General features: G+C 45.2%; 1 protein-coding gene across 1 annotated transcript in view; it reads right to left on the bottom strand.

The window, feature by feature from the left end:
• PTPN14 (protein tyrosine phosphatase non-receptor type 14) overlaps positions 1-24443 on the bottom strand; it is a 167485-nt gene that overhangs the window by 16463 nt on the left and 126579 nt on the right. The window contains exons 7-15 of the mRNA XM_059994843.1: positions 23804-23891; positions 19834-19922; positions 16777-16864; positions 15851-15933; positions 13543-13600; positions 10157-10235; positions 6492-7969; positions 2075-2218; positions 708-926 (exon numbers count right to left, since the gene is read on the bottom strand). Of these exons, the coding sequence (XP_059850826.1) occupies positions 708-926; positions 2075-2218; positions 6492-7969; positions 10157-10235; positions 13543-13600; positions 15851-15933; positions 16777-16864; positions 19834-19922; positions 23804-23891 (2326 nt within the window). The remainder of the gene's footprint in view (positions 1-707; positions 927-2074; positions 2219-6491; positions 7970-10156; positions 10236-13542; positions 13601-15850; positions 15934-16776; positions 16865-19833; positions 19923-23803; positions 23892-24443) is intronic.

Here is a 24443-nt window from a genome sequence, read left to right as displayed (position 1 = left end):
CATAACTCTAAATTCTAACTGAAGTAAAGCTAAGCTGACCAATTTTAAAGTCTATGAAATACTGAGATATGAAGATTTGGAGTATCTGAAATAGTAACAAACATTTAATGACCCAAATGCGCTGAATAATGTGGCACATTTTGCAAGATTCATTATCAGCCACACCGTTATGGCTTATGTTGAAATTAGCCCACTCTTCTAAACATCATGCAAATTTGGGACTTCAGCTCTAAAATGCCTAACCAGTAGTACTACAAGGGAGAAACAGTACGTTTCTGTTGCTCTTGAACATCGTAACTCCAGTGACAGAAACATAATGCCTGTGATTTCCAAATTCTCCGTCATCTGCCACTTACACACCGAAAGGGCTAATCCTCAGCTTCACCTGTGAGTTCTCAGGAGAGTTACAACACACAGAGAGAAGAAAAAGTTAAACCCTCTGTAATGAGCAAGCTTCAGAAATAGCTGACCTGAGGTTTTTTTTCCCTGAGGCCGCTGGGCTTCCTTCTCTCTGTGCAGTGATAGGCATGGCCTTCCAGTTGACTAAGAAAAGCACAGGAGTTCAAAAACACTCCCTTGGGGTTTGGGGACAAGCCAGGATGCACAGTGGCAGCCCGTATGTGTTCTCCTCCCTGCCCTTTTACCGTTAACCCGGCAATCTTCAGCCAGCCTTCCCAACACGCCCCTCTCCACCCCCCACTTCTTACCTTGATGTGGGAGGCGTTAATGTAGCCTGTGTTGTTTTCTTTGGTCGGTATGAGCTCTACGCGGTTCTCCTCGTAGGGGACGACCTCCCGGATACGGCTGCGCTCAGCATTTTCTGGCAGAGCTGCTGTGCTGAAAACACCATTTGCCTTTTTCTTTGGAATCTGCTCATATTCTGTGAACACCATTCCCTCTTCGAGCTTCTTCTTCAGGGTTCTGAACTGCAACAGAAATTGATCTCCAGCTCTCTGAATTATCTTATCCAAACACTCCAACCAAACCACCACATTTCTTCAAATATTTACAGTGACAGTGTTAATAAGTAGTTTCAAGATGGACAACTAATATTTGATTATTTGGTCTCATTACCGACCATATTGCTCGTGTCTCTTCTCCAATAACCAATTTCCTTCTCACTCATACCTTAAACAGAACGAATCTGCCAGACCAGGCAAGGGTTGAAATTCAAAATTAGTATTTTCGTTATTATCACCTCTGTTTAAAGTTCTAGTGATAAGGAGATCGTTCATCTTAATTACCCAGACGTCCTTCCCTCCACTTACACAGCTGTTCTTAGCTAAATTTTAAGATGATACTGGTCTTCAGTCCTCTAGTCGTGAGGATTAGACGCCCCATCTTTTATTTTTCCCACGGTCAAGCTACTAATAACAAAACATGGTATTAATTAGATTAAACGATCCCTTTAAAGACCCTTCTGGCTCTAAGAGCATGCTAATACTTCATACATGCTGGCAAAACCTAAAACCCTAATCTTATTGTAATGCACTCTATTACATTTACAGGACCTGTTTCTTAACCTGACAGCAATTTCAGGAACTAAAAGAACGCGTTTGTTTCTTCACCTCTGAAACACTACCACGCAACTGCTGGTTACTTTTCCCACAATGCATTACCCTAACAATGATAAACCAGCCATATGTTATAGCCAGACAAGGGGCCAGTGTATTAAAGAATTCTATAAATGCGTGGGTCAAAGAATCACTCCCTAGTGAAGGGTATTTGTTCACACAAATCACAGAAACTGAGAGCTACAGCAACCGCTTAACTTCTTCATTTTGCAAAAAAAATAAAGACACAGGCCCAGAGACATTGAATGACTTGACCATGGCCACACAGCTAGGTAAGGGCTGGTGTCTTTAGGGGTCGCCATGGCACCAACCTGACAAAGAAACATGAGATGTTGAAAAGGATCAATTTAATACAGCACAGACCAGGTCTTGCTAAGCTTCAAATTGAAGAATGAATTCGTCAAACACGCCTTCGTGCTGGCATGTCTGGGCGAGGAGAGAGCGTTGGAATCCTAAGACCACAGAGAATGAGTCACATGTTTGACAAGCCCAGCGCTTACCCTCTCATCCATGGGAACTCGGGTGGCATCAACGCGACTTTCTTCCCGCCCCGAGCCCCGAGCAACCGAGAGTCCGTTCAAGGCTGCCAACATCAGTGGCCTCTTCTGTGCCTCCAGGCCTGCCATCTTCTGCTTCTCTAGATTCTTGCGGCAAGAAAAGGCATGTTCTCATTGTTTGTAATACCAGGAGAATGCTGGAATGTGTTTTAATCTCCCCAAATCTGTAACTCCCCAGCCAAGGAATGCAGACAGTCACCATTAGCAGGGCAAATTCAAACAGTCTTCCCATTATTCCCACTGTGCTGGAGGAAGCTGGTTCCTCCAGGCCTCCTGAGCTTTTATTTAAAATAGAGGAATGAACGAACAAACAAACAAGAGCAAAGACTCCACACAAATACACCCTGCCTCGGGGCTCACAAGAAAACAGTGTACACCAGACACTTTAGGAAGATAAGGGCTGAAGGAAGACAGGACAAGGAAAAGAGAAACAGAGATTCATGAATAATCAAACTTAATCACAATGATGGACCTTTTGTACAGATTAAACAGTAAAAACCTTATAAAAACTGTTTGTTGCATTCTTAAGAGGTTGGATACATAACATAAATGGACAAAAACCTTCCCAAGTTTCCATTCAGAGGGGCTCAAGCCTTGAGGGTGTTAATCCTGTATTGACTCTCTCTGGTCCCCGGGATATCATCCCCAAAATGAGAGCTGCTGTGGTTCTAGCAAAGTCACTAATACCACAGCCTGGGGCCACCCGAGATGACCTACCCAGCAGCACCCTTCATGCTTCATCCAGAAGACCCACAGGAATGGACACCATGGCTCCCAGGGACCATGGTGGAGCAGCGGTGGATGTGACGGAGCCACGGGAGAACACGGATCTAGGGGCCCAGCAGAGCACTTAGCGGAAGGTTCGGTTGTTGACACCTGGCCCTTGTTTGTGGCTTTGCAACTCCTCTCTATCTCACCTGCACAGACACTGAAACTGGATCAGTCGGGGCTCCTGTTACCTGGTCTACGGCTGTGCTTCCTCACGCCCTCTAAACTGATGGAGGTACCAACAAACCTCCATTTGCTCATTTCAGGCAAGACAACGGGAGCATTTCCCACCAAATAATCTTGTCTTAGAAGACAAAAGCACAGAGAGACTTCATAAAGCATAGAAACAGATGAGTTTTACAGAGTTTATGATTTTGAGCCACACGAAAGGGAAACCAATTTGCAGGTTCCTTTGGTTGCCACAGATGAAGGAGTCATCTTATTCCTGTTTTCTTGTTTCAAACCTTTAGGTATTTCTTTTCTTAGTCTGTCATTTAGAAATCTACTCCCCAGAGAAGTATCTTGATGGAGCCGTGGTGCAGATTATTCTAATTGTGGGTGTAAGGGGACGGCATTACACCCCTACATGCATGCCCTCAATGCCACCTACAGTCAGAATGGAGCCTTGGGAACTATATCCAATATCCTGGGATAAACCATAATGAAAAAGAATATAAACGCATATAAATATATCCGAGACACTTTGCTGTACAGCAGAAATTAAGCACAACATTGTAAATCAACTATACTTCAATAAAGTTAAAAAAAAAAGAATGGAGCCCTGGCCTTTATGAGTGATTCTGTCAGTAAGATGCTTGGTCCAGTGACAGGGCTGACCCATTAGACAAACAAAAGGAGCATCTCAGAGGAAGATTAACTGTGAGAAAGTGAGAAAGGTCCCAAAGGTATAATATTCTTAAGAATGGCCCTGGTTTCTCAACCCCAGACAGATTTTGAAAGTTTTGGATTTAAATGTGGTGGTGTGTGTGTGGGGTGGGGGGGAGGTGTTAGTTTACTTGCTTATTAGTTTGTTTTTGTAAGGGAGAATTTTCCCCCCATTATCTCTTTTAGTTGAGAATGTTTTACTCCTCCGCAAAGTTTTAAGAGAGCAAAGTTTTTTTAAATAAATGGTCCTGAGGTCTTCCCAACGGTCCTTCTGCTTCCTTCCCACCATAAGGTAACCCCAACTGGGCCCCAAAGCCCAAAGAAACCTATTTGTCTTTCTTGGGAAAGGATTACTACTTACCTAATGAAAACTGAAACCCCAGGGATAACCTATTTCTCTTAGCTCCTCCTTACTTATCCTATCATCTTATTACAAGAGATCAAAAATAATTAATTCAAAGATCTGATTTGGCCTTTTCTCTTCCCAGTACCTGATTTGGGGTTAGGTGACTAAAGACAGTGAAATGTCTTCCAGGCAGCAGTAGGAGCCAGGAGAAGCTATCAAGACAACAGGCCTGAACTATATCCATCAAATGGATAAGCACCTCCAGAACTGGAGGGAGAGACTTGCCTGCAGGGCAAATTCTCCCCATAGCTGTCTCCCTCCAGTTCCTATTTGGTTACATTTTCTCATTTTCTTATCCTAGGGAGGCCCTGACAGCCTCCTCTTCTTAGCCATGCCTAACAAGCCAGGCAAAGGCTACCCATGGTGGGGGAGGGACACAGTCATCTGGGATGTGGGGAGGTCATTGGGGTGAGTTTCTTCACAAAGACAATAGAGACCCATCCCAAGCATCACCGCCAGTGGTAGTCACCACCTTGCCTGGCTCACTGAAGACCCTCCAAGTCCTACTCTGAGGTTGGGACACCAGCCAAGGGCGGCAGCCCTTCAGCTCACAAGTGTGTAGGATTTGGGGAAAAAATCAGAGAAGGGACTTCCCTGGCGGTCCAGTGGTTAAGACTCCGTGCTTCCAATGCATGGGACCAGGATCTTAGCTGCTGGTCGAGGAACTAAGAACCCACATGCTATAAGGCATAGCCAAGAAATAAACCGTTTTTAAAATTAAAAAAAAGAAAGAAGAAGAAGGTACACATTTAAAAAAAAAAAATCAGGGAAAATGACATAGGGCTGGGGTAATGACGTTCCTGAACTAGTTAAGGGGTAAAATTGGCTGTTCGCTCTTAGCCAATGGATGGGATGGGAGGACGCGTGGAAACAGTGGAAAAGGCCCCTGCTCCTTTGTGATAATGCCTGAAGCACTATGTAGGGAACCAGTGCCGTGAATCTGGCTACAGGCTTTTGTTTAATACAGGTAACAAGAGAAGAGAACGAAGACGACCCAAGTGAGGCCAGGGGACCACGTAGGCAGCAGGTGAATGCTTAGACGGATGGGTTCTTGATACCGAGTTGTGTTATAGGGGTGTGAGGCCAAGAAGTGCTGAAAATCCCTTTCTACCAGTGCTTACTTTTCCCAAACTCAGAAAGCTCTCCCCGCAGGCACCCAGCCCCGCATCTCATTCCAGCCTCTCATTCCATCCCCAGGAAAAGACTCCCCCGCAAGGCACCTAGCCCCGCATCTCAGCCCAACCGTCTTATTTCCCACAGGCACAGCACAACTTTCACAATTTCCCTCTAGGTGGAAAAAGTTACGCCTGCACCAACTTCTTAGCAAGACTCCACGGATGGCCAAAACCGTGAGGCTAAGAATGTTCTTAAGGTTTGTCTAAAGTAGGAACGTTGCTATGGACTAGACTCCTAAACCGAGGGACTTGGCTTCCTTAAAACTTTGGCTCTTTACAGGTTGATTCCCTCTGGAGAACTGGGAGACTCTTATAAATGAAGAAAGTCTAATGAACTCCATCAAAGCCCATTTTAAGTTACAACTGCTCTGGAGTTCCTAAAATAAGCCCTGGCTACCTTATAGTTCAGCTGTGGTACATGCAGAGGAGAAGTCAGTCTAGGTTTGAATGGTTATATTAAGAGGATTTTTTAAGGGAGTGAATACTTCCAGGACAAGTGTGGCGTGTGTATAAATATGCATGTGTGAATTCTTGATAGAATAAGAATGGTCAATGGAAGCTCAACGGTAAACTTCTGGGTTTATTGTTATTCTCTTGGATGTGTGTTAAACATCTCTCGAAAGAAGATTTGAACGTAAAGCTGGATACATCATGGACAATATTGATGAACGATCCTGACATCTAGATCTACACAGAAAGCTGTGCTCTGAAGGGACCAAAGTACCAGGAGATGGAGGAAGGTGAGCTCCTGGCAGCTCATGCAATGGGAAGTCTGACCCTGAATAAACAGCAAATGCTGGCCCAGACACCAATCTCAACACCACCAACCTGTAAGATCCTGACTCTCTCACAGCACTCTGCACCAAGCACACCTATGAGAAGCCATGAATGAGAATGGAAGGTTTATGTGAAAACAAAGTTCTGTGAAATGAAACACTACCTGTTTATATGCCAAGTGATTTTTAAATCCCTACCACATTCCCTGAATAAGGCTTGCGCTTTCTTCAGTGCCCAGAGGATGTATGTCTAAATCATGGAAAAGGAGCAGAGGGGGCCGTGGGAGAGGGTGGAAATCAGCCCGTTTAACTGTCCCTCAAAAGATGCCCTGGGAGAGGAAGCCACTTACCCGGATCATCATCTCTCTTTCTATAATGCTGTCCTCCAGGGAGAACATTTCAGACACAGGTCTCTCCTTCACAGGCTCCTTCTTGACCCGCTCCTTCACACTTGTCAGGTCGGGCTCTGAGATGGATGGACCAAGAGAGGACCCGTTGATGGCCATCTGGTCAGCCCGGGAGATACTGATGGCCTTGGCTGGCCCCTGCCTCAGGACCCTGGCCCTGGCGATGGCGGGAGGAAGGCACACCTGGTCTTGCCCCAGCGCCCCGTTGCTCACACTTTTCCTGGGTCCGGGGTACTCGGGTGGGGGCTTGTTTGGAATGCGGGCTAAGGCGGCCTGTAGCTGGGCGCTGTACTCCATCTTCTCGCGGAGCACGGGGATCTGGGGCACCGGATCCGGAGCCTCCTCTTCTTCCTCCTCGCTCTCGCTGCTGTGGATCAGCATCGTGGCATCCGAGAAAGTCTTCCTGTGGTGATACTCGGGAAGCTGGGGGACCTCGTGGCTCCCCGGCACCTCCTCGGGTGGCCCCGGCTCTCGCAGAGTGTTGCGGCGGGCCATGGGGATGTTTAGCGACTTCAAGGTCATGGCTTCCATGCCCCGCACCATGCTGCTCATCACCTCCAGGCTGTGGCGCTTGTGCACCGTGCCATGGTGCTTGGTGGCCGTGAGGGGCTCGCTCACCTCCTGGAGAGACTGATGCACCACCGGGGAGCTGTCCTCCTGGAAGGTCTTCACGGACAGCTGCACTTTGCGAGTCACCAAGTCGGGGCTACTGCCGCTGACGTACTTGTGGCGGTGGCTGGCGAGGTCCGGGGTGCTCGTGGCGGGGCGGGGCCGTGGGTAGGGGGGTGGTGGCCGGAAGAGATAGTTTTTGAGCATGTGGGCCGTGTTGTAGTTATAGGTGCCCTGGAGCTGCATGTTGGCCAACTCCGGGGTGCTCACCGTGTGTGAGATGGCGCTTGCCCCGGGCTTGCTTGGCACCGTGGTATTCTTCGGGTTGATCTGGTCCGATGGACTGACCAGTTTGTTACCGTAGCCCCCCTGGGGCCCATAAGGGACAGTGTAGGGGTGCCTCTCCCGCATCTCGGGCTGGCTGTACACCAGATCCTCTGGCTGGTTGTAGGCGTGGGTGTTGATGATGTTGAGGTTTCGCAGGGACTGGCTCTGGCTGTCCGTGTGCATGACCCCCCTCTTCATCTGCCGCATGACTGTCTCATAATCGGGGGTCGGCCGGTAGGATGGCACGATGATGGCGCTGTGCCGGTGGCTCGGGATGTAGTCAGCCCGCATGATGTCACTCCCAGGGATGCTGAGGTTGGAGGACACGGGAGAAGCCTGGATGAAGCTTTGGGAGCAACTGAGGGAGTTGACGCTGTGAATGCTACACACACTGCCATTGGTGACGGTGCCATTTATGTAACTTAAGTCCAGGCTGTTGTGCGAGTTGCAATACAAGGCTTCTTCATTCCCATGGAAGATGCTGTCTGCAAGAAGTCACACAGAGGCACGTGAACGTCCACACCATCCTGCTTCAATCAAGTTCATCCTCACACTTACAGACGTCATAAAAAGGGAAATCCCGTGGTCTCCACCCACATATTCCATGGAAAAACTGGTAATTTCTTGGGCAAGATGCCAACATATGGAAGGAACATTTTAAAGCACACTAAAAAGAAAAAGTGAATCTAAACAAAGAAAGCTATGCACATACGGAACCGTTATCACCTGGGTTAAGTTCTCGATGTGGCCACGAGCTTTTAAATCAGGCACCAACAATGGCCCTCACGTTGGGAGACCTGTCCTCTTGTTCACGGCTCAGCGACAGAACTGGATGTTTGGGTCAGGAAGTCAAGAACTTTAATAGGGCAATAGATTTGAAATTATTGAGTCCTGGGAGCTGATCTTCCTGACCGCAGTGGGAAAACTCCCTGTATCTGAGGGACTGCCGCGCATCTGTCAAGGCACGAGGCCAATAACACAGTCAGGATGTCGGCATGCGTGGCTGCTTCATTCTGATGGGCAACCAACGGAGGGCACAATAAGAATCAGGAGGTTTGTTTAGCCACTGCCTAAAACCCGCCTCTACAGTTGGCTTCATCACTGAGGTCAGTTTCCCATGAAAATTAATCATACTTTAAAGAGGTACCTAAAGAGATAAAAAGCAGATTTCTAAAGTAAGGCCCATTCTGGGGGTCCAGTGTTCCTTTAACACACACAGACACAGACACCCCTAGGCAGGCAACCTCTTGCCAACACGCCTTTCTGTGGGCAAAGTATATTCATTTTTTACACTATAGATTTAAGCATGAGCGGAGTAGAAGAAAGCAAAGGCAGAAAAGATTAAAAAACAGAAAAGGTGACTGAAAACACTTGGCTGCCTGAAGAGGAGGGGTGGGAACATAGACCAGATGAGAGGATACAGGCGAGAAAAACTAGGAGAACGTGTTGCATTTATCCGCCTTAATGGGGTTTGGTGCCCTCCCATAGAAGCAGGGTAACTCTGCTAGTCTGCTTGTAGAAAGTTGTGTTTTATTAAATTACATCATCTTGATTATCTTAGTCTCCATGCTCCCATTTAGACAGTGCAGAAAGAGTCAAAGCAGCTAGCATATGATAACCCAGAAACAAATTATCCAATTACCATACTGTCAACATCCAATGTTTAATCCCATTCCTTTTTGGAGATACAGTTAGTGTAATGATTCCAGAGCCTGGCTCAAGAGTCAGGACACCAATCTTCATATCCAAGCTTCCCAGTACCCTTTCTGTACCCCAGTTTCTGTATCTGTCAAATGGAAATAATAACAGTACGTATCTCCTAGGTTTATTTTGAGGATTAAATGAGACAATACAGTGCAAGTGCTCAGAACAAGTGCTTAAGGAGAGGAATTGCTCTATAAATGCTCATTCTCAGAATAATTATTATTGGAATGGGTTTTTTTACACACTTTGCATGGGAGTGTTTAGGGATAAAAAGAGGAATAAAAGTTTAATAAGTGCACTGAGAAAGGGGCCAGTGGGAGAGATCGGAAAGGAGAGTTAAAATGAGGGGCTGAGGGCTTCCCTGGTGGCGCAGTTGTTGAGGGTCCGCCTGCCGATGCAGGGGACAAGGGTTCGTGTCCCGGTCCAGGAAGATCCCACATGCCGCGGAGCGGCTGGGCCCGTGGGCCATGGCCGCTGAGCCTGTGCTCCACAACGGGAGAGGCCACAACAGTGAGAGGCCCGCATACCGCAAAAAAAAAAAAAAAAAAAAAAGGGGCTGAGATTTTATGTGTATTTCTTTCAATTATTCTGATGCCTGTGCTCTCTGTCACCTTGAAAACCTGCTTGACTGTTACAAGCTCTCTGACACTGACAAGGAGGGTGAAGAGTATTCTGTGGGGCTTAGCCGTCACTCTCCTCTCTGTCCCACTTACAAGAAGGAAGAGGAGAAAGGAACTTGCTCACTGCCTTCCCCCAAGTCCCTCTGGAGTCAATTCGGGGGAGATTTTCCTCTCAGGAGTAAATGATATTCTATTGCCTTTCACAAATCCAAGCTGTTGCCCGCTGCCATTCAGACAATGACAAAGTTAAAATGGAAGCATCACGGTCACCCCCCCAAAAAAAGTCTCAGTACCCATCACCAGTTCTCAACTTTGCGTCTTAAGATGGGACAGCGGCCAGCCAGTTACCTTGAGAAGTGTGTGTTTCCGAGTAGTGTTCGCCACACTGGACATGCATGGGAGGCAAGATGTACGGTTGTTGCCGGGGCTGAAACAGAGAACACAGCACAGATGGGAGGCCTTGGCGCAAACGGTCGTAACACGCGCGAGCACACGATGGTCCCCATCGTTCACCACGCCTGCAGGGAGGCACGCTGCAGATGCTCTGCTCTCCACACTCAACCCAACCCTGCCCTAAGCATCCTCACCTCCGTCTCATCACCAAGCTTAGGACTGGAGAAACAAGAAGCGGGGAATGGGGAGGCTGGTTCAAGGAGAGAAAGAGGCTGTAATCAACATGAAGGCCCCTATTTATAACGTATTTTCTAACACACCTGCAAGGCTCCCAACGCCTTTTTTAAAGGAATAACTCAGAAGATGTACTTTATTATGTTCCACCTAAAACATAATGAGAGTAAGGCGGAAGCCTGTTTCCTTCTATTCAAAATTGGGTCCCTCCTGAAGCTACAAGTTCGTACCCATCAGCACAGTTGTACCTATGACCCTAGTTCACAGTGCCTCAAATAGGGACAGGGGAGTGTTAAGATGGGCCCACTTGCAAATTTATATAAAATCTGAAATGTGATCCCTAACAATGAGCGTGCAGTTCCCAGGACCACTTATGGACCCTCCCATTGCAGAGGATCCAGTTCAACCACCTAGCCCTTCAGTGAGGACTCCTCGCCATAAGACTCTTAAAGATGGACATTGAGACTCAACCTGAATAACTCCGTGCTGCAGAGGAGGGTGAAACTTCTAGAGAAAACACCAAAATGCTTAGAGAGCTTCACTAACTGGGGAGCTGAGAAAGGAAATATGATGAATGGCTAATATGGTCTAGAGCAAGTCATTTAACCTCAGTAGGTCTCAGCTTCCTGTCACTCAAATCAGTTTCCTCCCTCCAACATGATCCATTTTATTCCCATATTAGGGTTCCAGGTAAAAATGTGTTTGAAGGAAGAGTTTTGATATTAAAAAATAAACTTTAAGCTTATAAACCACCAAACAGGATGATCTCTTATATTTCTATTTGATTATTTTAAAATTAATCTTATAGATATTAGTTTAAATGTTACTGCTTTGGGACAGAGCTGAGATCAAGTCAAAAAAAAAAAAAAACCCCACAAAGCCAGCAGGGGTCACACTTTCTCAGTATTCCTCAACAGAAGAAGAACACTCTACGCAGAGTCCGAGGCTGGGCAAATAACTCATCTACTATTTCCTTTGCTACAAATAATGTTTAAGCATCAAAGGGGCAAATAAAGAAGGTAATGAAGACAAGAAATCCAAAAATTAAAGAGAATCAGGGTAGAGGAAGTAAAGAATTGAAATTAATCTAAGAAAGTAGTTCAGGGTATCAGCTCTTCTAAATATTCCCAAATCTCTCTTGGCTGGTTTTTGAGTAGCAATTTAAAAATATTTTTCCTCTTTTTGATAATACGTAATTCAACTCAATTTTTCCATGATTGGACAGCCAGTTTTTAGGTTTAAAAAAACAAAACAGAACAAAACAAAACAGTAGGGAGGGATTCATACAAGGGAACAGAAATATGCAGCACGGCAAAGTTGGCTCACCTCTGCCTTCTCTCACTCTTATTTAAAAAAAAAAAAGAAAAATCCTATACGTAGGTGACCGTTTATGAACTGGCATAAGTCTGTAAGCAATACAAGTGAGAAACAGTAATAGCTAATCCTCCAAACACCATTTCAGGATTATTTATTGTCTCTTTATATATTTCAATATATTATTGTTTCTTTCCAGATCTGCTAACACAAAAACAAATTAGATGCCACAATATAGGAGCTAGAAGGGCAAGAGAAAAACAATTAGAAGCCCTTTTTATCAGCCAGGAAGCCCAAGGAGACAATGTTCTCTGGTTTTACTCTCACTCATCCCAAGGAGCTCTTGCTGAAATGGTTTAATCCTAAGGGGCAGAGGAAAGGGAGAAGCCAGGAATCTGGCTTCCTGTAGATTATCTTCATCCAAACAAAACAGGAAAGCCTCTGTATCTTCTCTAGATAATTAGGATGAGATCAAATCACAAGATAGCCCTAAAACACTTTGCTTCCCCTGGTGTTTCATGGACACAAGTGAACATTTATGTCACTAGTAAAGACATGTGGACTCTAAGGAAGGGAAAAGGAAAATCATATCAACAAAGGAGAAGAATAAGGAAACCAGTGCCATGAACAAATCTATTGATACTTCAGGGCAGAAGCCCAAAGCAGCCGTCTACACCTCCAAGGCAAAGACCTCTTGTGAGATGTTGCCCATTAACAACAGAGATTAATCATATTCACATGGGTTTGCAGGAATTACCAATATTATGTGATATGATGACCAAACTCTAGAATTCTAAGAGTTCATGGCAATGCATTTTCCAGAAGAAAAAGAAAAAATTCCTAAAACAGTTCCTTTTAAAAGACAAGTGAAAGATGTGCTATAGGATATATACTGCGTACAAAGAAAAATTCCATTTTATTCTCCCATGAACTCAAAGGAACTGTTCAACCTACACACATTTAAAGATCACATGTTTATTCTGATTTTGTGTAAAATAAATCGTAATCTGAAATAAAAGAATTATGACGTAAAACAAGTAGACATTTTAAAGGAAACTAACTCTCCCACGTCTTGCTATGATATCCTCCTTAAGTAATTCTCAAAATAAAACACAGTCTAAGACAGAACACATGCAATGAAATGAGTTGTTTTCCCTTATTCACATGATTAGTAGAGCAGTTTTTAAAAAAAGGCTAATGGTAGGTAGAAAAGTGGATCAACTCAAATTCTGTTGGCCTTAAAATTAGAAAATTAATTAATTTTAATTTTCTTCCCCACTGAATACTCTACCTAAGACCATCAACTAGACTCCTTCAATTTTTGCTCATTTAAAGTAGATATTTTCTGACTAGTTTATTAAACTCTGTCTATGGCAGTGAATATAAAAGAATTTGTGGAGATTATAACTGAAGACACGTCTATATGCAAAAATCAGAAATAGCGGATAAAGATAGATAGATAAAGATAGATAAAGCAAATGGAAAAAAACACACAGTAGGTTGCGTGCTCAAGGAACATGGTCTCATCGGCCCAGACTAAAATTCATGGGGGTGAACCCTGAGTCACACTTAGAAAAGTGACGGACATGGGTGGGCACAAGAGGGACAAAATGGGTGTGCATCTCACCTGCATAGCAGACTGATGCCCTTCTGTGTTCTCACCATATCTCACCTGGTCATGAGGTCATGACCTAGTCATGATGCCCTAGTCATCCCTCTCCTCAAGTTAAGAACAAAGGGACACTCACACCCCGACAGTCAGAGGACTTGATAACTGAAGATTTCATACATACCAGGGAGGACCGGCTCCAGGTGGGCTGGCGTCTGATAGGGGGTGGAGAATTTGATTGTCTACGTGAAAAGTTGAAAAAAATGAGGATGGTTATTATTATTTACCATGTACTAGAAGACCAGATAGACAAGAGAGGGAGAAGAGGGGAAAGGAGAAAAGATGAGTTAAGAATTACAGCAAAACATAAACATTTTCTATTTCTGGGTGCTGAAGCTAAGAACAATTTCGATTTCTTTTTTGTCCTTTTTTTATTTTCAAAATGTTTGGAACATATGATACTTTTATAATATGTTTTACAAAGTAATATTAGAAGAACGAGGCTTATTTCTAAAGACAAATTATAAGGGAAATAAAAATCAACAACCGTCTTTTAGAGGTTAGAGAGTGGAGACCTCTGGAGAAGGATGCTGTTCAGATGAGGCTGATTTCCTAAAACTCCAGAGGGCTATCCCAAGTCCTCATGTAGCCCATGCTGAGGCTCTGAAACTATCAATATATACAGAATTTACTGTCTATGTGGGGTAGGGGGTATGCTTTTTAGAGAGTCCCAGTTTTCATCAGATAAGCGGTTAGGAACCTCCCATACATGGTTGTGAAGAAGAAAGGAATGATTATTACAGAAGTAGAAAGGAAAACAGAATTTCCTTAATTTTCAGTCTAATATGTGATGCTCACTCATATAGGTGATGCTCACTCGTGTAAGAAGAAAAGGCCACAAAAGAATTACAAATACTCAGAACATTTTACGTTAAAGCCACTTGCTAAGAAATGATCAAACCAGAAGACTACACTTCTCAAAATAGTTTTGTTTTTAAATTCACCCTACAGAAGTCAACTATAGAATTCTTGTTAATGTCAAAGACACCCCAACAAATCAAAGGCAACAGCAGAGAACCGCAGAGATGTGACCTATAGGGAATCTGTTCAAAAGAATGGTGTGTGTGTCTATGCGCGCATGCGTGTGTATGCGTGTGTACCCATAACAGATATGGTGGCTTAAATTGCTGCTCTCTAATCAGTGTTCTTCTGATTTACATTTGCAAACTTTGCTGGCAGACCTAATACTATATAGTCATCTCTTGGTATCCAAGGAGGATTGGTTCCAGGACCCACCTCGGGTACCGAAATCCATGTATGCTCAAGTGCCTTATATCATCTGGCACAGCATTTGCATATAACCCATGCACATCCTCCCACATACTTCAGATCATCTCTAGATTACTTATAATACAATGTAAAGAGCTGCCAGTTCATAGTGAATTCAAGTTTTGCTTTTTGGAACTTTCTGGAATGTATTTTGATCCACGGTTGGTTGAATTCGCAGATAGGAAACCCACAGATACAGAGGACCAACTGTACTATCAAATATACTTTCAGACTCTGACAGTGGCCAATGGCAAAGACTGGTTTGAAAGAACCTCCATCACGTAGAGAAAAAAGTCTGTCAGGACCTGATGCTCCAGTTCTAAAGCAGCACCTTCTTCAGCAGGAACTGCTCTAGGACAGTATTTTCACACTCTTACATGTGTCCACTGGGGAAGTGGGAAAGCAGTTCTTCTCCTGCATTTACATCCCGAGGTTCTTTGAAACAAAATTAAGCACCTTGGACGCCCCAACTGCTGATGTACTCTGCTGAGGAACGTCTTTTGAAGGCAACCAGAGGAAAGGCTATGATAGTGTGAGCCCGGCACGCTATATCCAAGGTCAGGTCACAGTTAAGTTCCCTCATCAGACTCCCTTTATCATCTTTATTTCCAAATTAAACTGAAAAACACACACATGGATTTGTGACATCTATTAGCGTCTTCCAAGTCTTCCTCTAATTACCCTGCCCTCTCATTTACAGGCGGGTGACGTGACCCAGAAGCACACGCAGGGTTAGCCAACTGTGTGAGCAACACAGGGCTGAGGATGACAGCAGCTTCTTCTCTTTCAAGTTGGCTCGTCACTCTGCTACCTGCTTCTGAACACACTCCACATCTGACACGAAGGGGCGCCCCGGCAAATTGGGAACCACTCGGTTCCTCCAAACTCATGGCAGAGGTTGGAAAGGCACTGATGTCGGCCAATCCGTTCAGGAAGTCAAGCACTCACAGTCAATTTGCAAATCATTTTCTCCCTAGGCATATAGACTACACAAGACAGTCTTCATCATTAAAGCTCTTTCCCTCCCGCCCGGCTTTAACTTGCCCCTTTAGCTTCTACAAGGAATGAGGAAAAAGAGTCAGTATAAAAAGCGATCTACACCATCCCTAAAGCACAAGAATTGAAGCTGATCCCGGGAGAGGGTGGACAAAATGTTTACTTACTCAGTGCAGATTTTGTTTTGTTTGTAAAACTTGTGCCGTGTAGCAAACAATCGAGATATATACTTGGCGTTTTCGATATCGTCCTTGGAGAAGAAGAAACAGGGGGAAAATAAACATTTGTTTGATTGTATTGGGCTGGCCAAACAGTTCGTTCGGGTTGGGCCATCCAAACCCGAAGGAACTTTTTGGCCAATCCAAATATATGCATTTCACTAGGATTCCTCTGAGCAGGGGCACATCCCTTCCTCCCTTCACGTCAAGCACAAAATAACCCCCTGAGCCAGAAACCAGTGTGCTGAAATTCAGTGGCGGTCATGTCTATGAAGCCCACCCAGGGATGGCAGACAAATACTGTCTGCTAAAGACGTTGGGGTTACAGTGATGATCTGACGTGTCTTTACATAATGCTAAACCAAGTGCTTTGAAAATCAGTAAATAAATCAAGGCAGAGCGTAGCATGAACGCCAAGCATCATCAAATGGGAGGCAGGGAGGTGCAGGGAGTGCCTTGGCTCTCAAGTAGGCACTCAACAGAAAGGCAATCACCCAGTTTGCTTCAGATCAGGCTTGGATTATGATGGCAAAGAAAATCCCAACCAGCCAGTAAAAGAAAATATCATGCAATATCATCAGGGGTGACTAGTCCAGGGCATGCCCGACAATGTGATCCACCACATATAAGGCTGGTGGAGGAACCCAAACCCTAGAGTCAAAACTCAGCTTGAAACCCCAGCATTGTGAGCATGAGGTCCCCACCACCTTCCAGAAATGAGTGATGACAGCTCTGGGCAAGTACTGGAAAGTTATGGGTTCAACAGAATATTTATTCTGTCCTGACATGGAGAGCGAGGAGAAGATATTACAGGTTGAGAAGACAAACAGCAAGCTGCCTGTGGGACCCTGCCTTCACCTGCCCGTCTTGCTTACCGTGTGAAAGAGGGCAGTCTCCTCTTTGCTGATGAGCTCCACCAGGATAGTTGACTTGTTGTGAGTGATATTCCCCATGTCATTCCACCTGCACAGAAGAAAGCCAACGGCGTTTGCCCAAAGACGTTCTAGGCGTTTATGACGGCATAGGAGTGTCACCTGTTATTCCTGAGTCTCATTTTACAAAGTATGATTTAACCATATTTTTAAAAGCTAAACGTCCCTCCTCTCAAAGCAGAAAAGGAAATAAAATGCAACACGCATCTACTTAAATAGCTAAAAATCCTATGTCCACGACGTCTAGATATTGCTGTTAATGAAGTACACTTTCCTTTACGACCTAGGAGGAGAATATGCCAGAGACTTCCACTGCCTTGGTTTTCATGCTTCCAAATGGACAGAGCATTTCCTGTGATCCCCATTTTCAATGCTGGAGGGGGATGTCATTTAAAAGTCATGTGTGGAATTCCCTGGCGGTCCAGTGGTTGGGACTCCGCGCTTTCACTGCCGAGGGCCTGGGTTCGATCCCTGGTCGGGGAACTAAGATGCCACAAGCTATGCAGCGCGGCCAAAAAAAATCATGTGTCTCCAGGAATCTAGGCTGAAGAACGCACAGAGGTTCTGTGTTGCGCTGTACACTACAGATTTGATTATGCCACTTGGAAAAAATGCCTAGGGAGTGTTTAATGTGCCTACATTTTTGTGATCTAAACACACACATACGTTTCCTTCCCTTTCCTCATGGAGATCTTATCTAAAATGAGATACACAGAAAGAACCACCAGACGAGGGAAGGTTAGCTCCTGCTTCCCATTCTACTTGGAGCCAGTTTCTAATCACCTCTTACACTACCCACCCTTCACTCTGTTCCCCGACCTATAATTCCCTGCCCACCGCTTTCTCCCACCATCCTGCTTTTGCTCATTACACTTCTACCTCTGCCTGAATGATTCCTTTAAGACTCAGAAGAAGTCACCTTCTCCAGGAAGCCTTTCCTCATCCCCAAGCACCCACATGCCAGGAAAGAGCCTAGTGCAGTCCTCTATCAGTCACCACATTGTATCACAATTGTTCATGTCTGTGACCAGATCCCTAACTAAACCAAACTCGATCATAGGCCCTCATGCCCCGGGCAGAGATTCTGCTTTCTTCATCTCTGTATTCCAAGCACCAAGTACACCTGGCACACAGCATTCAATAGATGTTTGCTGAAATAATGCAAAGTAATGAGGTTGTCTCGCATCTGTATAGAGTACAGTTCTTTTATCAACTCTCTTAGGTAGGCAAGGCGGCTATTTACGTTCCACTCTGGAGATGAGGCAATTCAGGCCAAAGGGGATGACTTAGCCTCACTCACTCTGCTCATCAGGGACCGATGAGTTCTATACCTTCCAGGTTTTCCTCCGATCAGCTTTCCGTTACACCAGTACCACCTGTTTTTACGTACATCTACAGGTGTTCTGCACAGCTGTCTGCTGACTTACAATTCCATTAGATCACATCCATGTGGACTCACAGCTACGTGCTCCTTAGTGAAGGTCTCAAGAGATAAGAGAGGTGTGGTCTCCTCTAGCTCCATTCCCTCAAATCAACTGCCAAAATTCTGGGTCCACTCCGCAGTCCACCATATGACTTCACCTTAGTGGCACAATTAACATGACACTGTAGCAGAAGTCAGTTCCCATCTTGTAAGGGTTTCAAGGCAAGCGCTAAAGGAAGCAGTCTAGAAGCAGTTCCTAAGGAAACTGAACAAAACCTGTGAGGCGCTTATGATCAGCAAACTTTCAACTTGCTATTTTCTACTTAATCTAGATAGCCAGAATCCAAGATGTGTCTGCTTCTCTTCTCCAGACTCAAGCACTGATTTAGCTACAAAGAACTGTGTGGGACAAAATGCCTGGATAGCTTTACATGGGCATAAAAGTGTAGAGTTACAACTCTGCACATATTCATATATTTTATTTAATTTGTTGTAGGTATATGAGTTGACCGAATATGTCCAATAGTCAAAAAGCTTATTCTGTAGCTCCAAAGAGCTCTCTCCCCACTCCTGTTTCAATAATGTCTCTATTCAAAGAGCAAGAGAAAATAAATGGACGAAAATAATGGCAGGGTGGGGACCTAGGAAAAGAAAAGCCCATTAGGAAGCTTTTAGTGGGAAAACTTCCTCAAAATGACCTGCAGTAACTGCTGATCCAGAAAATACACGGCTGGCCAAGAACTCACTTCCAGAAAGTGGACCGTGCTTTGCCTCTAAGATCTGTCTTTGATCATCTGCCCTGCACGTGCAGCTCTGCCTATCAGATGCACACACTGGAAAGCTGTCTTTCTGGTAAATAATAGGCCACACTGCCCTCGTAAATGAAAGCAGGCATGCAGTTTTTCGGATTGTTGATACTAGGATGGGATCTGTGGGTACCTATACAAAGCAAGCTCATTGCCATGTAATGCAGGGGACACCCTGCCACTTCCCTATGCTGCTTCTACTCATGTTAAATGGAAAAGAAGGTTGAAGGGTCAAAATAATAAAAAGTACCCAAGTCCTTTCAGTTATGATAACAAATTGATTGCTTTTTCAAAACACACTTTCACAAACAGACCTCTTTCGTTAACAGAAAAATTAGTTTGCACTTTTCTAGCACGTGTGGTTAGGTAGAGGGTTCAGGGCAATGGGAAGAAGCCAGTGTGGATTTAGTGACTGGTCATGGGTAATCGAGGCAAAGGTAATCCCATGGGGACCTGACTCATGGAAGAGCCCATCTCCAACCAGACTCACAGAGTTTTGTTCCACTCTTTGGCTCAGTGGAGGTTCAACTATGCATTTCTTGGGGTCAGGTGGAAAGAAAGAACATCCCCCATCCCCAAACCCCCAGGGAAAGTGAGATGAATTTCTCCATAACCCCTGAAATCCTGCAGAGGGGGCGGATCTTATCAGAGTTGAGAAAAGCTCAACTCTGATCCAAGGTCTGCCTCTTAACTCATCTGTATAACTTTCATACTCCATGGGGTTTGCTAGAGCACCTCGAGGGGAAAAAGGAGAAAGACAAATCAGACTACCTGTATATTACTGCTTGTCTTCCAATTCTGTTTCTCACGAAAATCCCCATAAAGAAAATGCCCAGGTGCACACTGTTTCCATGATTGTCCTGCATAAGATCAACAAAAGATCGTTGTGATGAAACAGATCCCCAGCGGTCTGGCAGCCTACCCATGGGGACCACACCCCGTTTCTCGCCCATACGTGGAATGAATCATAGAACGGAATGGGGGCAGGAAAGCCACTAGGTCCAAAGGGACGCATCCCACTGCACATCCTAATAGACTACATAGATACCTTTCTTTCTTTTATCTCAGTTTGTCACAATACATTTCCTGTTTGAGAAAGAATTTTAGGATTTTCTCAGATTTGTTGGCAGTTAAGATTTTCTCTTTCATGAATATCTATTAATATCTTTTCTAACCCTAGTTTTTGGTTTTTTAAATCAAAATTATACATAGTTTGATTATATCTGCATACTGCATATGTGCAATTATTTACGCACACAGTTTGAAGAACTGAATCCTCGTTAGATCTTATTTAAAAGCAGCCTTGGACCCACCATTTCCTCTCCCTTAAAGGCATCCACTTCCACCACCACTTAAAACCCTAGAGTGTGTCTATTTGCATCCACCATGCTTGGCCTTCCAATTTAGAACCTCATGTTCCTCAGTTCTGGGATATTTTCTCAAATTGCTACCTTCTGTTTCCCCTTTTCACTCCTTTTAGAACTCCCACTGTTCAGATGTTGGATATCTGGGCTGGCCCTCCAATTTTATCTCCTGCCTTCCACATTCCATCACTTTGGGTTTTTTGGGGGGGTGAGATTTCTCTTAATTTAATCTTCTAACCTATCTATTAAGTTTTCCATTTCTGATATCATATTTTAAATTTCTGAGAGTTCTTTTTTATTTGCCGAACGTTCCCTTTTAAAAGCACTCTATTCCTTCAAGAAGGTAATATATTTTAATTTTTTATCCTTGGGACTCATAGGATGGTATTTTGGGCAGGGGGCCCTTCACCCTGCAGACTCTCTGCCTCTTTCACGCTGCTTCATTCTCATTGGGTTGACGTCTGTTGTTCCTATTAGGGCATCATGGGGGTTGAGGATGCTCGGCTGTCTATTCACGGTCCAGGGTGGGATGCTAAATGCTGGCTGGGACCTTTGTGAGCACAGGAAGGGCACGTGGATGACAGGCTTCACCGTTGGGCAACCTGCTGGGCCCTGTCTAGGGGAACCCAGAGGTCTTCGGTCTGGTCTCTTGGTCCAGTCAGGTGCCTCCAGCCTCCCGCCTGGAAGAGTATAACCCGGCTTCCAGTGTTCTTGAGAGCAGAGTGGGAGCAAGGTTCGGCATCCAGGGAGTAAACTGTCACAGAGCCTCCTGCTTTCACTCGGGGGACATCCTCTTTGTGGAGTAAGTGGAGGGCCGTGCCCAACTAGGCCTAAGATGGAAAAGATAAACCCCTACCTCCCTCAGAACACTTGATCCCACTTAAGACACAAAGATGACAGTGTCCCTTCTCAGGGACCTCTTCTCAATGCCCCTCCCAAAGCTTCCATTCAAGCAGGCGTCTTCTAACAGAGAGAGAGAAAGGGAAAGACAACTGCTGATGGCAAAAGCCGAGACAGAAAGAACTGGGGAGGAAACAAGGGCCTCGGGGACTTCCCTGATGGTGCAGTGGTTAAGAATCCACCTGCCAATGCAGCGGACATGGGTTCGAGCCCTGGTCTGGGAAGATCCCACATGCCGCGGAGCAACTAAGCCCGTGCGCCACAACTACTGAGCCTGCGCTCTAGAGCCCGCGAGCCACAACTACTGAATCCTGTGCGACTAGAGCCCGTGCTCCGCAACAAGAGAAGCCCCCGCTCGTCGCAACTACAGACAAGCCCACGCATAGCAACGAGGACCCAACACAGCAAAATAAATAATTTAAAAAGAGGGCCTCGGTAATTATGAGAAGTTCAAAGGTAAGCTGTATTACAGAAAAATCTGTGAGGGAAAAGAAGATAGGTGAAGTAGAGACGGGAAGAAAAAGGAAAATTCTGCAGAAAGACTTTTCTGGGCATGTTGCCAGTAGGTGGGTGCAGAGGTCTGGTGGGAGGGGATGGGGACATGGGAGGAGCAGGCCACCAGGGTGGGACAATGGAAAAAACACAGAACGGATACCCGTCAGAACAACTTAGTCAAGGATTGAGGCTCCAGACTCTGTATGACCCATTCCAGAAGCTCCGTCCCTCCATGCCCACGTGCTCTGACAATACAGGAGGGTGGAGGCCGCGGCCAGCCCCGTGTTTGTGGAGGGGGAGGGGCAGACCTGTCAGGAAATGGAAGGGACCCCCGCCCTGAACCTTGAAAATTTTTGAGAAACCACTCATGGAAAAACCTACACTAAGCATAAAGGTTCTTCCCTGGGACACATCCATAACACACTTTTTAAACCTTACCTGGTCAAGAAGGACCTGTACTAACCCAAAGGGACCTCATCCCCATGGGCAGGCTGCCCCTGCATACTTTCCTGGCGGCTTTTTCACTTAGAGCTGACCCCATCACTGCCCACACGGCTACTGCTGCCCCACCCATCATCCCTGGGTCTCCAGGAATCATGTGGTCTGTAGGTGGTCACCTGAGTCATGAACAGATAGGTGGTGGAGGAAGAAAAAAAGCAGCAGCCCAGCTGAGTTACACCCACTGGCAGTGAGTCAGCCGTGCCTATCTGCCCACTCGGACTAAGCTCTGGTATCTCCCTTGTACTTTTCCCACTAAAGGACAGACTAGAAAACACATCAGAACAAAGCACGGTGGATTTCAACACTGTCTCCACTGCCTCTGTTTCCCACAGTTCAGAATTACTAAAGACAACACAAGCAAATGACCACCATAACAAAACCTCCAACTTCCAGGGCCTGAGAAGTCAGTTTTCTAGAAGTGGAGAAAAGTTTAGTCTGGTTTTCCAAAATGTCATGACTATATATGGGCTGGTGAAATGGAAGTGGGATGCAGATGGCTTCATAAGGTATTATTGCAAGGAAAATGGATTACAACCCTATGAAGGGCAGCCATTAGAGAAGCAAAAGAAAATTAAACAAATCTAAAAAAGAGCCATTTAGCCTTTTTTGCAAGCTGCGGGCACCCTGCTCGCTTCTACTTGATACACATGGGCAGTTCTCATTAAGGCAAATTGCAAGCGTGCAACAGAGGGGGAACAGAACACTTATACAACAGCCAGCAGAGCCAGTCTGGAGTGAAATGCTTATGCTGAAATTGCAGGCATCTCCCAAATTGCCGAGATGTGCCAGTTGCTTTAGGTTTCTGATAAAACGCCATCTTTTGTAAAGTGGGTCAGCAGAGAGAGGAAAATGAGTTTGGAGGATGGGCTCAGCTCTGTAAATGACCTTGCACCATGAACCCCCAAACCACACCCACTTCAGGAGGCGGCTCTGTTACAAAGGATGGGATGTGCTGTAACCGTTTCCTAGGCATAGTTTCCAGACAACACCAAAGGGGCTGGGAACCCACAACAGAGGCTCTGTAGAGCTGGAGAAATAAAGTATGATTGCATACAGGAAATGTTATTCTTCCTCACCAACAATGATCACTGCATCAGCCCAAAGAAGAGAAAAGGAAAGAAGCTCGGGCTAGAAAACTGCTGGGGAGGGTCTGTATTAAGGCACGCACGATGTTTGCTCCTTGTCCCCCTGGAAGGCTGGATGTGGCCTCGATAAATTCTTGGCACCAAATGGGCTGGTGTTTGGTACTCACTCAGAAGGTTGTCTTACAGACGAGATATTCTGCTGAAGACCATGGAAAGCTTCAAACTCTCTCCGTTACGAAAAAGGGTTTGCTTTACCTAAAGTAAATTGGACTTGCCAGCTAATGCCACGTAGCAGTAAGGAAGCCAAGCCTTCTGGCTCTCTGCTCTCAATCAACACTGGTTTTCCAAATGCCTGTGCTGTTCTGAGACGGCTGAAGCAAGGAGAGGGTATGCTACCTTCACAGGGAAGATTTCCTGTCCAAAGCCATCCAAACGTTCCACCTCATTGATGTACATAAGCTCAGCTTCTGCTGGCAGGATTCCACTAAAATCAAAAGAGCATCAAAGAAGGAAACGGTTAAGAGCCATAAAGTCAGTGGAAGATCCTACCCTCCTGGTGGCAAATTCCAGAACTGTGGTTTTAGTTCTGGGAAAAGCCATTGTCACCCAACCAACTGTGCAGGCATGGTACATTACTAAGTAATGCATTAACATATTCCTCAGTAGCCTTTTACTCAACAGGGAATAATAAGAGGAAGGTAAAATATTTAATTAAGAGCTACAGCCCTATAAACACTAAATAATTATTCCAGACATCCTGGTGAATAATGCTGCCTGCTTTAAAAAAAAAAAATGTATTTTTCTCCCACCTGGGAAAAAAGTCTCCACTGTTAAAAAAGAAAGAAGGAAGAAAGGCAAAAGTTTCTGAGGATGACATTTTGGGAGTCAAGTAACCAAGATAAGAGTCTAGGACCACTGCACATGTCCCAAAGAGCTCCACGTAGCCCTGATCAAGCTCTCAGGGATGCCTTAGATCTCACTCTTTCCCCTCCTGACCTTGACTTTCCCACCCAAAGCAGCTCTTGAGGTCTGCACT

The sequence above is a fragment of the Delphinus delphis genome, chromosome 1, assembly GCF_949987515.2.
Source record: "Delphinus delphis chromosome 1, mDelDel1.2, whole genome shotgun sequence".
NCBI classification, from domain to species: domain Eukaryota; kingdom Metazoa; phylum Chordata; class Mammalia; order Artiodactyla; family Delphinidae; genus Delphinus; species Delphinus delphis.
This window is presented reverse-complemented; position numbering and strand designations above follow the sequence as displayed.